Source organism: Notolepis coatsorum (genome assembly GCF_963971535.1).
Source record: "Notolepis coatsorum genome assembly, chromosome: 12".
Lineage (NCBI taxonomy): Eukaryota > Metazoa > Chordata > Actinopteri > Aulopiformes > Paralepididae > Notolepis > Notolepis coatsorum.
The window spans coordinates 68,204,603-68,223,071 of NC_140176.1; the positions used below are offsets into that span (position 1 = coordinate 68,204,603).

An 18,469-nucleotide genomic window follows, 5' to 3' on the forward strand; every position below is an offset into this window, starting at 1 on the left:
TGCAATGACATACATGTGGGATACTTTGCGTAAAATAGCGTTGTGTGCTCTCAGAGCTTATACAAGTCTTTCTCTGGAATGATGTATTTGTGTTGATTTCACTGGTATTTCTACAGTGTATGACACATTATTAGTGAGAAAACAATAGGAAAGTAATGGCACTGGTATAACCACGTGTGGTTGGTGCAGGCCTAACAACAACAACAACAACACTGAAGCTGAGAAATGGCCACAAATGTGGGTCACTACGAGAAGGGATGGCCTCATGCACACCGTACACTTGGGGCTTTTAACCAGCTTTGCTTTGCCTATGAATTGGCATCTATATGGGGAACGGATCATGGGGCAACAGTGGCTAATTCCTGTTAATCCCAGCGTGTCTCCTACTACTTACAGATTGTTACCAGTGGCCGCCATGGAGCAGGGGGAATTGCTATCAAGATTAGCACAAGTTAGCTCCTCCTCCATGGTTTACACTCAGTCCGACTAGTCGCTCACTTCTTTCATGCTAACTGTGTACACAGTAATGGATTAATTCTCCTCCAAAATGTCCTGCGGCATATTAAGAAAACGATGTAAGTTAATTTCTTTGTCATTGCTTTTCAGGCAATTTTATAGGTGCTTTATGGATTTGTTGTCCAGTTTGGAAGATAGAGAGGAGTAACCTTGGCCTGAAGGATTTGTTCAAGGTGTGTTTAGAATTGTTTGTATTTATCTATTTAGCAGAGATTGTGTATCTACTCTTATGAATATCTGGTTGGCTCACCTTTCTATAAATATGTTAACAGGTACAAGACTTATTTTGACTTTTGATTGTATGTGGTAGTGTAGGTCATACATAAATCCTACATTGGTGGTCCAAATACACAGGTAATAACATGCTGGGGAAACTGATATCACTGATTTGAAATCAAGACACTGCTCTGATTGGCTCTGAGAGTAGGACACGTACAGTACACCCCTGAGAGAGTTTGAAGATAGTGTGTCAAAATACAGACGTCCAGAGCTCCATAGGAAACACTAAACCCTGTTCGGTGTAGAGGGGTTTTGATTGAATACAATTAACCGTGTCCCATTCTCTTATTGTGGAGAGGAATAGCACAAGTGAAGGTGTAATGAGTTTGTTTAATTTTATTTTACAAGGCTATAATTATAGTTGGCATTTTGTACAGACCACATTCATGACAGCTAACGAAGATAGAGTTACACATTTCCAGGCTAATATAACACGATGGCTACACAAGCTAGAGACACGTGCGTGAATCTTGGTACAAGTTGACATGAACTCATAACAAATCTCTCATTAAAAAACGCTGGGAGCGTGAAGATTAAACTGTTTAATATCTACAGCCAGGAGGCTCAGCGTTTGTTGTCAGCTTCGGCTTGCCCTCAATGCACCACCACATTTCCAAATCAGTCAAATCCCAGGTTTCAAGTCTGTTTTGTGTTGCTCCAAATCAAATGTATAATTATCATTGTTATTATTATTATCCCTGTTGCACCACGCTTCTGAACACCATATAGCCGGGTAAAAAGCTATATGTTTTTGCAACAGTAAAGTTTTGATAGTTGATTGATTGATATTCTTTATTTTTGTGTCTCACATACAGATGTATGCCCAGCCCATATGGGCTTACAAGACACATACACAATAAGTATATATAGTATACTTAACAATAAGTATATAGACCAAGATGGTCACAAAAAAGAAAACAAAAGAAAACATAACAAGCTGTAACAATGTACTTCAAAGAAACAAGAGACATTCATAATAAAATGATAGTATCGCAGATCGCTGGTTGTCCGATTTTTGATATGGTGTTTTTTCGTTCACGCAGCACAGGGACACAGTAATTGGCCCTTTCGGTCTGAAGTGAAGGATCCATTAGGTTTTGTGCTCAAAGCCTTTGATCCTGTAATGGAGCCAATGAAAGTGACCCCAGAGGTCTCTTTCTCCACTAACATCTATCCAGTGGAGCCAGCAGCCTACCTGTGTGTGCTCTCTGTACAAGAGAGGGGAGGCTCGCTCGTGTTCAGCAGCTTTTATTTCAGACCTTTTCACCTAGACTTGAAAAAAAGAAATGGCCTCTGTGCACATAAAGTTATTTGATTCTGGTCCTGGCAGGTAAACCGGTTCTGGTCTTGGCCATTAACCCCCTTGCACTGCCTTAGTTTGCCCGCTTGTAATTGTGTTTCAGAGAGTCCAGAGCTTAGTTTAAACTCTAATGCTTTCACACTAGGCATCCGGGGCTGTTTCCCGAGCACGATTGCTCCACAAGTAGTGTAGTGAGAATGCTGCGTTCTGTCCCCGGGGACGGATAACCAAAACACCAAAACACGGAAGAGGCTTGCTGTAACAACGTGACGATAACGTCTGTTTCTCACCTTATTGACGAACGCGAGTAGCATCTTAGCCTGTTCCACCCCAGGTGAAAATCTGCATAAAATGTATACCTAGGTAAATGGAATATTGCTCCACTTCTACAAGGGCTATTTGCATATTCTTGGTATCTAGGTATATCTATGGACCTCAGTGAATGTATTCTCAGTGTCAGAAATATTGTGTCTATTACTAGGCTTGCTTAAATTGTGATGAAACAAAGGAAAATATGAATTATGATTTTTCTTTTTGTAGCATGGTGGATTATCCCTGCTTCGTGGGAACGGGTGTGCACAGTCACTGGGTAGCGAGACACAGTAGAACTCTGGCTAGCTGCACCTCCGTCTTTGGGTCCGGAGCGTCAACTGGAGGCTGGCAGTGGGAGTGTATGGGGCCCGGGATTTACGAACCTGGTCCGGTACTCTGGTCTTCCTCTCCCATTCAGGGCGGTCAGCAGTACTCCCCAACACGCTCTCACTTCCCCCAGTTACTCCTCTAGCACCCTCCCACACCTAGTGACTGGATTGTAAATAAATAACTTGGTTCCCCCCGCAAGCAGTACCCTCCCTCGTAAACACTAGAAACCTTACAGTAGGAAAGGGAAGGTTGAATAGGAAGGGATTAATAGTATATGTTACCCGCATCAAAAAGGGTTAGGATTAGGCTCAGTAAAAGACACACACACCGTGCTCCCATTCAGTTTGTTATTATTGCACCATAGTTATCGTTACACAATAGTTACAGTCTGGTATTCATGTAATTACGCCCTAGGCACCAAGTGCTCTCGCTGTAAACAGACTAAGTGCTGCCCACGTCTGGGCTAGACACAGTACCAATACCTTCCCTAAGGGTTTACATATACTGCTCTAGTACTCCCAAATATGGGGGAAGAAGGGAGGACATGGGGAAGGAATAGAAGGGTTCACTGAATGGGAATTTACTATAAATAAACATACACGTTATTACACTTAAATAAAAGGAAAGAAATCAACAAGTGGGCCCACAAAATACCAAACAGAAGTCCTATCTTAATGCCGGCATATATTGTTTGGGGTTCCCCTTATGAACTGTAATAGCAACGCTGACTTCGCCCGCGGGCTGCACCACACTGTGTAGGGTGTAAGGCTCCGGAGCATAGACGCTCATTTATACTCATCCAAAATGGCCGCCTCGCCGCGCCACTGTTGTCCGGAAAGCAAGATGGCGTCGAACACTCTCGGCGAGGACACCAGCAGGCGGAGCTGGAGCAGAGAGGCAGTGCTGGCTGAGAGCGTGTGCGGGGCGACGACGACCTCTGCTGGACGGGGCGAACTCTCGTATCCTGCAGGCAGCCTGGTGCAGATCTGGTCGCAGGTAGCCGGGGCAGACTGGTTGCAGGCAGCCGGAGCAGACTGGTTGTAGGTCCACGCGTGTATCTGGGCTCGCACTCTATACCGTCACACTGCTACTGTAACCCGACTACTATGCACTCAGATATGCTGTTAGCCGCACGCTACTTATACCGCCACACTACTACTGTAACCCGACTATTATGAACGTTAGTGCTTTGTTCTGTACCGTTTGCTCACACACTATCGCTGGTACTTCTAGGATATCACGTCAACTAGCAAGTACTTCCTATCACCCGTCGCTATCCCACGGGTCCCTTCAACATAACTTCTGCAACAGGGCTCTTCCAGAGCACACGGCCGTTGCGACTGTTCATGGTCAAGTTCACTGCCGAGGAGGCTGGCTTCTCGCACTTCCGTCTCAGTTGGCTTGCTTCCTTCTCCGTCGCTCTCGTACGCTCTCTGCTTGCCACCGCGCCCCCTGCTGGTACCGCCTACTAGCTCCACAGGGAAAAGGATTGTAGAATAGAATCCAGTAATGCCGTTCATAATCCATATTTCGGTCGGTGGAAGAAGGAGGGACTCGCATCATTGTTCGTGAGAATATCAATGATGTCTTCGTGCACAAAGAGGAAGTAGAAGATTACGTTAGCACTTCTGAATAATAGAAGAATATTCAGGATGCTACATTTTCATCTTTGACAGTGAATAACACCATGATAATAATGACCAAACTTAAAAAACTACCACTGAACTCATGCAGTACCCTCTTGAGATCATGTGTACAAAAGATCTAAGGAAATTAATAAAGGGAAGATGATAAAACTGAAGGTTCTGTATATACAGTACTGAATTCTCCCATCCGGACCAATGCAATTTGAAATATTATTATAGAATATAGAATATATGCTTATACATTACCTTATTATAGCCAATTCGCACATTTATTTATACTATATATATATAGTATCTTTCAAATGGCCGAGTTCAATTTGGATATACTATTTTAATAACCATTTTGAAACTAATTTCAGATCTAACTGTTCCTACATGGTAACAATAGTGAGGAGAAACTGACTGCGTTTCAATATTTGTCAAAAACGTTACCTTTTGTAGCTTATTATCGCGAATCATAACAATTATTGATATGATTCATTCAGAACGCTGAACTTTGAACCACCATAGTATGTGACAGGAAGTGTAGATCGGAGAAATTTCAACGCTGGCCGATAGCTATGAATCTCCTCTACAAAATGGCCACGAGGAAACTACAATTCCCATGGTTCAACATTTCCATTTCCGGTTCCGGGTCAGATAGGCGATTGCATATCGAAAACTTAAAACGATATAAGTACACTTTTAACCTATTGCTAAACTATTGCCAACCTAACGTTTTACATTCTACATGCATTTGTGACATAGTGGTGATGTTAATACTTGAAAACGGTTGATTTTAAAATCACAAATTATTTTCATCATTCATAAAAATATGCCTATATGATTATAATGTCAAAAGGGGTCGGTTACCGACCCCGTCGAGTGGAACAGGTTAGCATAACAAAGGCATTTCTTGATGCGAAGGACAACTCCATTGTACAGGCTTTGACTATTTCTCTAACGACTTGTCGCATACTATTTTATTATTTTATTAACCTTTATTTACCCAGGGTAGGTTCGCTGAGCGGATGCTCTTTTTCAGGAACGCCCTGCTTCACATTCACACAGTTCCATTCACACCTGGGAGCTGCCCAGTACAACCACAGTCTGCCACCGTTGGCCACTGATCAACTCCACTGGAGCAGTTGGGGGTTAGGTGCCTTGCTCAAGGACACTTCAGCGGTTGGTGTTAATGGGATAGGAGAGAGTTATTAATTCACTTCCCCAGCCCAGATTTTTCCTGCCGATCCGGGGGATCGAACCAGCGACCTTCCGGTCAGGGTGCGAACCATGGGGGAGCTAGGGGAGCCATGGCTTCCCTAGATGAGACATCAGCTCCCCTGAAAACATGATTTGTGAATTTTTGGGGGGTCTCTAAAATACTGACAATAAATGCTATTTTTTTTGCCATGCATTTCTAATTTTTCTGTAATTTTCTGTATCGTCATCATCGTGTATAATGCGTAAAATTAGGCTATTTTGATGTATGATTCATGATTTGCGCACTAATTCACTGTTGGTTCAATAGATGGTGACATGCATGCTATTCTTGCAATTACCATTCGGAGCGTGGCGGCGCTGCAGCCTGCAGGCACAAATCAAACTTCACCCGCCGTTTTAAAAGAAAGAAAATACAGGTATTCAGGATAATGTCGAAAGTTAAACGAAAAATCAAAGAAGTAAGCCTTCTAACCAATTTTGGTTTTACAAAGAAGGCGAAGCAGCCAATCGACTCGACTGAGCAGGAGCCGGTAGGAGCATACTTTAAATACAATTTAAAATGTATACCATTTTAAATTGACTGCTGGCGACGCTAACAACCTCTGTGACATGCAGATTTTGAGAATTGGGCAGATCTTCACCATCAGGTGGGTGGCGAGTAATTTTAATACTGTAAAAGACCTTCTTTTCCTAATTACAATAACTGTATTATCATTATTGCTCATTTATAAAATGTCTATGGTGTGATTATTGTGCGTTGGTGGTTACATGCGCAGCTGCGCTTGTCTCGTGTGTGGGTGCGTGCGGTTCTCACCCTGTCTTTTAGTACTGACCAGGGTGCTGACTGGTGTGATAATGTTGCATTTGCCTATAATAATGTTAGACTTGATGTGTTTGGTCATTGACTTGTTGTTCGATATTGGTGTGTTTATGTGTAAATAGGACTGTTGTGTGTGAATTTTAGTGTTGGATCAGAGGGGTTATTCTGAGCATGTGTATTTCAATCATAGCTGTCAACATTGGGATTTGAAAAAACTAGAGATTTCGCCCCGCCCCCCTCCCCGCCCCCTCCCAATGTAGTCTCCTCCCCCTCGTATGTATATATTTTCTGTTAGGATGTTTGTTGACAGCTGCTCTCTGCTGAGCTGCCTCGTCGCTGCCATCTGCTGGTCAAAACCTGTATGTACCCAAGGACTGGGTGAACTACTAATTGCTACATTAAATTAATCAGATACCTGGTTGAAAGTGAAATGCTGTGTACATCCCTGCATTAAATGAATGGAAGTGTCAGTGTTTCTGTAGAGGAGATGTAACGCCTGCTCTTGTCGGCACTGCGCAGCCGTGGAATCGCAAGGCCATAGATTTAGAATAGATATAGAAAGGGCACATTGTGGTGTATTGTGGTGACTCACTTATCACGCACAATTGGTGTAGACATTCACTGGACTTGAGGAGCGGAGCAGTGCTCCTTTAAGCCTGGGGATTCTGGGAACGGGGTGGGTATTTGGTAACCTATATTATGTCACCTGTCAGCTGTCAGCTGGCTGCTGTCACTTTCGAGTAGTAACGTTAAACGTCTCTGCACTCTGTTGGATGTATGTAATTTATGTTGGGAAGTAAAAGGAAAGACTCGACTACCGTCTCCCGTTTCATCCTTTCTTGCGATCCCACATTGGTGACCTGAAGTACGTGAGTGATTATTACATCATGACGGACGGAGAAGTGAACATTATCTACGCCGCTGCAATTAAATTACCCGACTTCTGGCATCACAGCCCTCGACCCTGGTTTCAACACATTGAAGCTCAGTTCGAGTTGAGAGGAATAACACAGGATGTTACTAAATATTATCATGTGGTAGCAGCATTGGATGCCCAGACGACGGCCCGCACTATGGGGCTGCTGGAAGCTCCGCCAGCTGCCGGCAAATATGACGCTATCAAGGCATTCCTTTTGCAATTATTTGAACTGTCGGAAATTGAAAAGGCGGATCGTCTATTGTCACTCAGCGGCCTCGGCGACGGCAAGCCGTCCGAACTGATGGACAGGATGCTGTCCGTTTTGGGCTCAGCAGATCCCTCTTTTTTATTTAAACATGTTTTCATGCGTCAGCTTCCAGCGCCTGTGCGCACCGCCCTGGCCAGCTCTCCCGTCTCATTCACCAAGGACTACCGCGCGCTGGCTGCCGAAGCGGACAGGATTTATCTCGCCAACCGGCAGCAGTTTGTGCATGCGCTGCTTCCAGCCTACCACCCACCTACCCACCTAGTGGACGCTGCGGACGCCGCTGCAGCAGTGACTGCCCGTCGCCAGGGTAACAGTGGATGGTGTTATTTCCATAACCGGTTTGGCGCCAGGGCCAAACAGTGTCGCCCACCGTGCAATTACAGTGACCAGGGAAACGCCAGGGCCAATGCTCATTAACAGCCATGAGCGTTGGCGGAGGCAGCAGGCTGCTATTTATTAAGGACACCTTATTTGGCCGGCGACTACTAGTCGACTCGGGCGCGCAACGAAGCATCCTGCCTGCTACAGCTGTGGACACTATGGCTGGGGGCCACGGTCCCCCCATGGACGCTGCTAATGGCACGCCTATACGTACCTACGGAACCCGGTATGTAGAGGTGTGTTTTGGCGGGCGCCGTTTCGGGTGGGAGTTTGTCATGGCCGCTGTGTCAGTTCCTCTCCTCGGCGCGGACTTCCTGTGTGCGTTCAGGCTGCTAGTGGACATTACAAACTGTCGCCTAATCGATGCTGTCTCCTTCGCTACCTACCCGTGCACGCTGGGAGGGCCAGGGACACTAGGTCTGTCCAAAATGCTTGCTGCCGGGGATGTATATCAGCGCCTCCTAGCGGAGTTCCCTATCCTCACCACGCCTACATTTTCCTCAGCAGTCGCTAAGCATGGCGTGGAGCACTATATAGCCACTGTCGGTCCCCCGGTCTATGCACACGCTCGGCGCCTTGACCCAGCTAAGCTCTCCATTGCCAGGGAGGAATTTGCAACCATGGAACGCCTTGGAATTGTCCGTGGGCCTCCCCCCTGCATATGGTCACTAAGGCTGATGGTGGGTGGCGTCCCTGTGGCGATTTCCGACACCTAAACAATGCCACGACCCCGGACCGGTACCCCGTCCCGCATATACAGAACTTCTCCGCCCACAGGGCGGAGACCACCATCTTTTCCAAGGTGGACTTGGTGCGGGGATACCACCAGGTACCAGTTCACCCACGGGACGTTCCCAAGACGGCGGTCATCACTCCTTTTGGCCTGTTCGAGTTTCTGCGGATGCCCTTTGGCCTCAAGGGGGCGGCACAGACTTTCCAGCGACTGATGGACTCGGTGCTGCGGGATATGGCATTCATGTTCGTATACTTGGACGACATTCTCGTAGCCAGCACGTCTGCAGAGGAGCACCTGACATATCTCAGGCAGTTGTTTGAGCGGCTCAGTGCACATGGGCTCATTGTTAACCCCGCCAAGTGCCAGTTCGGCCGGTCGTCTATTGATTTCCTCTGGCACAGGGTCTCAGCAGAGGGAGCCGTTCTGCTCCCTGCCAGGGTGGACGCCGTTGCCAGCTTTCCACGCCCCCGCACCGTGAAGTCCCTGCAGGAGTTCCTAGGCATGGTGAACTTCTACAACAGGTTCATTCCCCGTGCTGCTCACCTCATGCGCCCCTTGTATGAGGCCCTGCGTGGTAAGGACCCCAAGGCCGAGGTGGACTGGTCCCCGTGTACCGACGACGCTTTTTTGGGCGCTAAAACTGCACTGGCCAATGACAAGGACATGCAGGCCTACCGAACAGCCGACACTGGGCTAAGGTTAGAGGATGTGCAGTTTGGTATTGCCAACACCACACTCCTCTGCGACGTCTCCACCGGTCAGCCCCGTCCGATGGTTCCCGCTGGCTGGCGGCGGCAGGTATTCGAAGCCATCCATGGCCTGTCGCACCCGGGGGTGAAGGCGTCAACTAAGCTGGTCGGTGCTAAATTCGTCTGGCATGGCCTCAGGAAGGACATCGCAGCCTGGGCCGGCTCCTGCGTGGCGTGCCAGCGTGCAAAGATACACCGTCACACCAAAGCCCCCTTGGCACCGTTTCTCGTGCCGGAGAGGCGCTTTGACCATGTCAATGTGGACCTGGTGGGTCCCGTGCCACCCTCCCACGGGTTCACTCACCTCCTCACCATGGTGGACAGAACCACTAGGTGGCCGGAGGTGGTCCCGCTGGCATCGACCACATCCGCCGAGGTGGCCCAGGCGTTCATTGGGTCCTGGGTAGCCCGTTTTGGCACACCATCTGATCTCACATCCGACCGGGGCCCACAGTTTACGTCCGGGCTCTGGACTGCAGTCGCCGAGGGCCTGGGAGTGAAGCTCCACCGCACCACAGCCTACAACCCACAGGGCAACGGCTTGTGTGAACGGTTTCACCGATCTATGAAGGCTGCTCTGCGGGCCAGCCTTACGGACGGCAACTGGGTCGACCGGCTTCCCTGGGTCATGCTTGGCCTGCGCTCCGCTCCCAAAGAAGACCTGCAGGCCTCGGCTGCTGAGCTGGTGTACGGACAGCCACTGCGAGTCCCTGGGGAGTTCCTCCCGGATGCCGAGGCTCCCTGGTCGGTCACCTCATCTCGGACTGTGCTCAGGGATGGTGCCGGTGCTTTCACCCCAGTCCCAACTTCCCAGCACTGCCTCCCGCAGTCCTACATGCCTAGGGATCTGCAGTCAGCCAGGTATGTTTTCATTCGCCATGACAGCCACCGTACTCCTCTGCAGCCCCCTTACGACGGCCCTTTTCGCGTTCTGGAGGCGGGGCCTAAGAACTTCATGGTGGACATTGGAGGAAGGTCAGAGCGGGTATCGGTCGACCGGCTCAAGCCTGCCCATTTGGACCTAGACAGGCCAGTTGAACTGGCCCGGCCCCCGCGGCGTGGACCCCCTGCCCGGCCCCTGCCAACTGCTTTTCCCTCTCGTCACCTCATATCTCCTGAATCCCCCCCACACGCCCCAATCCCCACCTCTACCCCTGCACGGGTGATACGGAGTCGTTTTGGGCGCCTGATCCACCCCCCGCCTCGTTGACTGTGGATGATCTTTTGGCGGGATATTGTGAATTCTGGGGGGGCCTGTGTGGTGACTCACTTATCACGCACAATTGGTGCAGACATTTACTGGACTTGAGGAGCAGAGGAGTGCTCCTTTAAGCCTGGGGATTCTGGGAACTGGGTGGGTATTTGGTAACCTATATTATGTCACCTGTCAGCTGTCAGCTGGCTGCTGTCACTTTCGAGTAGTAACGTTAAACGTCTCTGCACTCTGTTGGATGTATGTAATTTATGTTGGGAAGTAAAAGGAAAGACTCGACTACCGTCTCCCGTCCTTTCTTGCGATCCCACAGTATCATAATTAATTTGTTGAATACAATAGGATTTTTATAATGTTAAACATTTTTAAAAAAAATACAAGATTCCAGAAAAACGTCAAGGATGCTACACAAAAAAGTCAAGACTTATTTCCATTGTGGTCCTTGATATAGATAAAGATATAGATAAAGATATTATTTCATTGTGTATTGATTAACTTTACATTTGCGCTTCATTACTTTACAAAAGTTATACTGGCACATGGGTCTAATAGAACAATGGATTATGGGTAAATGCAACGTTAAAGCAGTGCCAATGTAAGACTGACTTCACATTAAATTAATGACAATAATATAGTATAAAGTAGGGTATTATTTGGACTAAAGAATGGTGTTGTCTCACCCTACTTGCATGTTGAGGGAGAGCACCATACATTATACACTGAGAAATCATGGCCGAGAGTGAGCTCTCCGGGAACAACCCCACTTTGCCCGACAGCTTTCTCGGCAACCATCTTCTGGTCTTACTTCCTGTGCTAATGTTCTAATCTAAACTCCTGCCACCTGTTGTCACGGAGGGGAATTGCAGCCATTTTGTATAAATAAAAAAAAAATGGAAAAATACGGGAAAATATTTTAATTGGAGGACGGCGGGAGAGAAGGTTGAAATACGGGAGAATCCCTGGAAAACGGGAGGGTTGACAGGTATGATTTCAATATGTGCGTCTTCATCATGCATGCATGCATGCAGACCTGTGTGGCGTGGACTATGTGTGGTTCTGTAACGTTACTCATACCTATAGCCTATGTCAGCATTGCAAGCTTCACAGTAAAGTCCTCCCTGTGAGGCACGCGCAGCGCTGCTGACCCCCCCCCCCCCCCCCAAAAAAATATAATGAGCTCCCCCGAAGACCATGGTATGGTTCGCACAGTCCTTCCGGTCACAAACCCGCTTCTCTAACCTTTAGGCCACCACTGCCCACTAGATGGGATACTAGATGACGCAAGTGTACTCTTGTGTTCATTGGCGGATCGCAAACCAAGTAGGTGCATACTGCCACCTGCTGTATCGGGGTGTTGCTCCCTCAAGTGTGCTCGGGAACTAAACGAGATTGGTAGTGTGAAAGCTGGCCGGCGGGAGGTGGGGAGGGGGGGACTATCGTTCTCGGGAACAGAACAGAACGGAGGAACAAAACACCCTAAGAACCACACTACGTGCCCCTCTTTGTGCTTGGTGTGTTGGCCACTGTCCACACATGCTAATTCATATAATACGGCTGCGAGTGTAACGGAGGTACTGCGTGTATATCCACAGTCACGATGGACTTCAAGTGTTGTAAAGTGACTGTGGACGTTAGCGGTACTGCAAGTTAAACTCACTCCCCCTTAAAAGGCATACAGACACGTTACCAAGAAGTGAATTCACCTCTTGGTATAGTGGTCTGCGATGTCGCCCGTGGCGCGGGAGGCCGGGGTTCGAGACTCACTCGGGGCAATCCCTTAACAGGGATCGAACTGAAACACAACACAGATGGCAATACGAGCGGCTACACGAGTACCAAGCAGCAAGCTAATTATATGTCCGTATCATCCATCTTCCAGTTTATTCACTCAAAGTCCTTGCATTTAGTTTTGTACAAAGTAGTAGCCCATGTGGGGTTAGGGAGATGTGTGTGCCAGGAAGCCTTTTTGATTATATTTGATATTGCCCGACCAAACAGATTATTAGGTTATCGATCCTCTTTGAGTCACAATTCTTATTATGAAAGTCATCTTCAAAATCTCTTTTTTGTCTTCATACTTATTCTTTAATCCCTGCGAGAGTCTTTCTGAACTTTCGGACACTGGGGATCAAAGCAAACAGTGTTGGATTGAGTTCTGACAAATTCCGAACATTAGACATCACACATTGAGCCCGGTACATCCCGATGGAAAAAGTTCTCTCTCAGCTGCCATCTAACCTCATGTGTTTGTCCTTCCCAGGAGATCTCTCCTGAAGATGTTTCCACAATCAGGGAAATCGATCGTGTTTGACAGCTTTCCGGACCCCACCAGCACCTGGGAGATCATCGAGACAATCGGGAAAGGGACTTATGGGAAGGTGTACAAGGTCTTCAACAAGATCGACGGGAGCAAAGCGGCAGTGAAGATACTGGACCCTATCCATGTGAGTTATATTCAATGTATGGGGCAGCTTTGGTGTTGCCTAGACAGTATTGTAGCGAGAGCCCATATTATGGCAATTTCTCCCAGTTTCATAATTACATTTTTGTAGTACATTGCATGTTTTTATGGTCAAAAAGCACATAGTTACAGCTGTGCAGGCTTTCATTCAGCAGTAAGACTCTGTCAGCTTCAAACAGGCAGTTTTGGTTCCTTTAAATTAAAACAAGATATTCCTCCCCTGTGCGGTTGTACCATTGTAAACAACTGCAGTGAAACTTTCAGGCAGATTCCCAGCTTCAGTGTTCCAGCGACCCACTTTCCCTTTGAGGACAGTTTGTTTATTCAGTCATAAAAACATACCATGTTTTATTCTCTGAGTTTCATGAAAACATACCATGTCTTTTTTTTTTTATTCTCTGAGGTTCACATTTCTCTCACAAAGCTACATGCTCTCCTCCATGTTAGCCTTGGCCTGCCTTGCTTCTTGTTCCAGCGGCTGCCAATTAATTGCTGTTTTAGGGGCCTGTTTTTCTGGAATTTTAGCACAAATATTATTATTATTATTCTCCTGTAAACTTCTTCATTCAAAATTCGGTCTGTATAGGTAATATTTAGTATTTTCTTAAGCAGTGACTTTGAAATGTGTCTAATTTGTTCAGTGTTTCCCTTATATGCATTCAGCAGCGGCGCTGCACAGCTGCTGAATTAGGACCGCCGCTGCTATGAACTAGACGATTACAAAAAAAATATTCAAAAAAATATATATATTATAATATTTTTTATTTATTTTTTATTTTTTTCATTTCATTTGGGCTGTGGGGGGTGCTTAATGTAAAAGACTGACCTGAGGAATAGGCTGCAGGGAGACCATCTGGCCGCTTGTATGCGTCTCAGCATCAATGGGCCCCCTACCAGTGAATTCTCCTACCAAAGAGCCCCAGGGCCCTCATTTATCAACAATTCTTAGAAAGTGTTCTATTTTCGTTCTTAAGCACAGAATTTAGAATGTGTGTACGTACAGAAAAATCGGGATTTATCACATGTGCGTAGACGTGTCCCACGCACACCTGCAAGTACTCTGTGTTGATAAATATCACTTGATCTACGCTCCACGCTCGTGCACGGTTTTACGTATTTGCATATAGAACCGCCCGTAATTAACCATATACGGTAATGAAACACCCCCATGAAATGTGGAAAAGTGGACTAAACCGAGCGAACGCGTGGAAGAAATACGCGACAGGCTGACAGACATGTACACGGTGATGTCGGAAACAGTCAGATATGTTATCTATTAACTTCCTAAAGACCATTGCTTCCTGGGCAGACACTAATAAAGACGTTAACCACTGTTTGGCGTTGGTGTCATTAATAATAACCATGCTGGTCGAATATGAATGCCCTTTTTTGCTTCGTTCTTTTAAAGTTCGATTACCCAGGGATTAAAGTTCTCTGTACATTTTCTACCTACATGGTTTAATATGATTTGTAGAGGCATACAATCTATTTTGATGTCGGTATTAGGTATAGCCTATATAAATTATATATGCATAGCCTACTGTTAGATTCTGATCAATCAGCCGGTACCACGTCATCGTCTGTTTGGCTTGTGTTCTCATTTCCATCCACTGACTCTGCGTTGTGTATTTTATTCCCCCCGACGTCTCCTCATACTGGCTGATAAAACCTTATCATTCCCCGTTAGTGCAATCCGCAGCATAAGTATTCACCACCTTCGTAAGAATTCGACACCTTGACAGCATACCTTTCTTGAAAGAGCGTAGTTTATTGATATAAACAGAAAGCCTCAGCCCAGATGTTATCAGTTTGTATTGTCATTGCTATTGCCTCTTCTGTGTGTTCAGTCCAATAGTGGCGCTCAGGCCTTGTCGTTAGCCAAAACCCTCCTCGTGTTAGCCGAAGCTAATGATGATGTGGCATTTCCTTCCCCCCCCCCCCCCCCCCTCTCTGTGATTAGAGGAGGGAGTCTCTGATGGTCTCTTCTCTCCCGTGGGATTCGTTTCTTTGGTCTCAGTCCTAGTCAGATTGTAGTCTGCCTTACACCCGGAAGGAACTTGCTTTTCTATATTCTCGCCATAGCAACGACGGCCCGCCCCTCTCCTGGTTACTATGTGCCGCTGCCATGACAACAGCTTTAACCTTTAAACACATTTCAAAACGTTTGTTTCATTAATGATGTCAAACCTCCCTCCCTCGCTCCTGTGCCGGCTGTTCGTATCAGCTTGTTGATGTTCTTGATCGGAATGTAAACATTCTGCTGGCTAACACTGACTGCCAGCCACTAGACCGCTATTCTTCCACCGCTCAAACCGTCAGCATGCACATTTCGACCTCTCTGACCCGGCCTCTTTAGATGCGGTCATCTCCCCCCAATCTATACATCGCATACATTGAAAACCACCACAGATTTCTCTCACTACATTATGCAACAGTAATTTGCGCATAACGCAGCATGGCACAGACATGTCACACGGAGCCCCGCGCCTGCATACAGTAAACTAACTTGATCGTTAATATAACTGTTGTCCTTGTATCTTTAGTTTATGAAAACATTAAATAATATGTATAGGCTATAGGCCGTCGTTTTGCCTTAATAGCCTATATTCTCAAATGGCTTTTAATGGCTATCCGCTGTGGGCTATCTCCTCGCTGACGGACCAGTATACCTTTATATCATATCATATTCCTGTCTCCAAGGAATCGTGGGGCTCTGGGGACTAAAGGTTGGGAACCCCTGCTTATAGCCTATCCTAGGCTATTTTATTTACAGTAGTCTATTTATGATTTGTTTCCATAGCCGGTCTCAGTTATGCTGTGGCTGAGATGGGTCGGGATTAATGAAGCTGATAGGAGACTGCTTCTCGGCTATATGAATTAAAGCCACGATTGAAAATAATGTACTTCCTTCTTGACAATACTATAACAATAATACCAGAGTAGAACAATGAATCTCACTGCCATGTAGCCTATGTATAGCCTGCCTATGTGATCAATAAAAACACGAACTTGAATTCCATCATCATATTTATATGTTGAAAGGCGCTATATAAAATGAAGCTATTATTATTTTTATTATTATTATTATCACGTCTGTGCGGGAGCTCACAAATAGACTGTCTTAGTCTCAGTGAAGTTTCAACGGAGGTCATCTATTCTAACCAACAAATTGAAGTAGAAAGCATTTCGTTGTGACCAATCTTATTTGGAAACATGACACACAAAATAATAGTATTTAGCTTTTTATTTTAAACAATATTTAATCGCATTTGGAGGTGGGTGTTCTGCGTCTGCCCTCCCTGTTCGCGCGTGAGCCCGTTATAATTACACTACTGTCGCTATTTTACAATTAACTATAATGAATTACGGGTCATACAGAACACGCCAGTGTAATGCACGAAAGCTTATTTCCGTGCTGCAGACTGCAGTCTTCATATTCTACCACTGGGCGCCAGGTACGCATGCCCTGAGCTGTGCGTAAATATACGCACAAAGTCAACACACGTTCAAATTGATAAGTCACACACTTTGCTTAGAAATGATTGTACGCACGGGTTACGCACATATCTGTGCGTACGCACCATTGATAAATGAGGGCCCAGCTTTTCTTTAAAAAGCCCAGGAAAATGAAATGCTCTAAGGCAGAATGTAGCCTATGCCACTGAGACTTCTTAGGTGTAAAGTGCTGTTGTAGTGTTATGATTTGTGTATGTTAGACAGTTAGTATGTTAGTATTTATATTATCTATTAAATCATCTATATCTATGTTCAATACAAATAGTGTACAAGTGTTGAGGCATGTCATTAATCTTGACATTTACTTTGATTACAACTACACTGAATTCCTTTTTATATCAAGTGAACATATCTTGTATTTGGTACAATAAGTCTATATTGAGTAGAATTATCTTGAATTATCTTATCCCACTGGCAGATAATTTAGCTTTTTTCTGATTTTGGTCAATTTAATCTTGTTTTAAGAAAACAAGATTAACATTTTCTTAAAACAAGATTAAATTGACCAAAGAAAGAAAGAAAGAAATAAGCAAAATTATCTGTGGAATAAGATAATTCAAGATAATTCTACTCAATATTGGACTTATTGTACCAAATACAAGATATTTTCACTTGATAAGATTTCTTTTTTTGCAGTGTACAAATATGCAGCTACCTGGGCCTCCAGAGCACTTCTAGTGTCAGCGGACACATCAAAAACATCCTAGCAAATTCACACGCACATGACTCCATGAACATGAACATAACCTATCTCAAACAATTCTAAGGTGGTTTTAAGTTATTTCTCCGGCAGCGTGCACTAATATGGATTCCGGCGGCACGTGCGTACGCACAAATATGGATTCCGGCAGAGTGTGCGCAGCACAATCTTTTTTCAGGGGAAACACTTGTTCCTCATCTTCACAATAAACTTCCACATTTCACTGGCATACAGAAATGTTGGTGAGATGACTCCTTGTAATAGCTTAATATTGACATTCTTAAGATATCTCACTGTTTGACCACACTGATTTAATTCCCGTGAAAACACCTGAGGCTTGGCCAATTCTGCAATTAATGTAATCTTCTACACTTTCTTCTGAGGTAAACATACTGCAGTACCCAAATAGACAAACTTGTTGACATTCTCAGCTTGTTCTTGGTTGACAGTTAGCAGTTGGTTCTTCAGTTCTTCATGCCTCCAACCTGCATCACCACAGTATTTCCGCAGCTTATTTTCAGGCCTACCTTTGCAGCGTTCTTCAGCGAAGTGAGGCGCTATCTACATAGCTGTCCGCTGTATTCCAAACTGCGGATTATCTATTGTCTTTTGCATTGCATAATCAATGGTAATGGTGAACAGAAAAGGTGACAATAAGAATCCTTGTCTAACTCCAACTTAATGCTTCATACAGCTTTTTAAAGATGTTCACAAACCTCTCTGGCGTGCCAGAAGCCTTCAGAATCCTCCATAGGGTGTCTCGATGTATGCTATCAAATGCCTTTTTAAAGTCAATGAAGTTAATGGAGATAGGTTTTTGCACTTGGCATTGTTCAATAACTTTTCTCAGCAATACGGTTAACCTACTGTAGTGTGGTAGTCAAAGGGTTAACCTTCTGTAGTGTGGTAGTGAAATGGTTAACCTTCTGTAGTGTCGTCGTGAAAGGTTAAACTTCTGTAGTGTGGTAGTGCAAGGGTTAACCTTCTGTAGTGTCGTAGTGAAAGGTTAACCTTCTGTAGTGTGGTATTGAAAGGTTAACCTTCTGTAGTGTGGTAGTGAAAGGTTAACCTTCTGTAGTGTGGTAGTGAAAGGTTAACCTTCTGTAGTGTGGTAGTGAAA

At 45.5% G+C, this 18,469-nt stretch overlaps 1 protein-coding gene across 1 annotated transcript in view; it reads left to right on the forward strand.

Annotated features, from left to right (window-relative positions):
• Window positions 1–482: 482 nt before the first annotated feature.
• The window catches only part of myo3a (myosin IIIA), a 214,712-nt gene continuing 196,725 nt past the window's right edge, over window positions 483–18,469 (forward strand). The window contains exons 1-2 of the mRNA XM_084326257.1: window positions 483–575; window positions 12,933–13,116. Of these exons, the coding sequence (XP_084182383.1) occupies window positions 574–575; window positions 12,933–13,116 (186 nt within the window). The 5' untranslated portion in view covers window positions 483–573. The remainder of the gene's footprint in view (window positions 576–12,932; window positions 13,117–18,469) is intronic.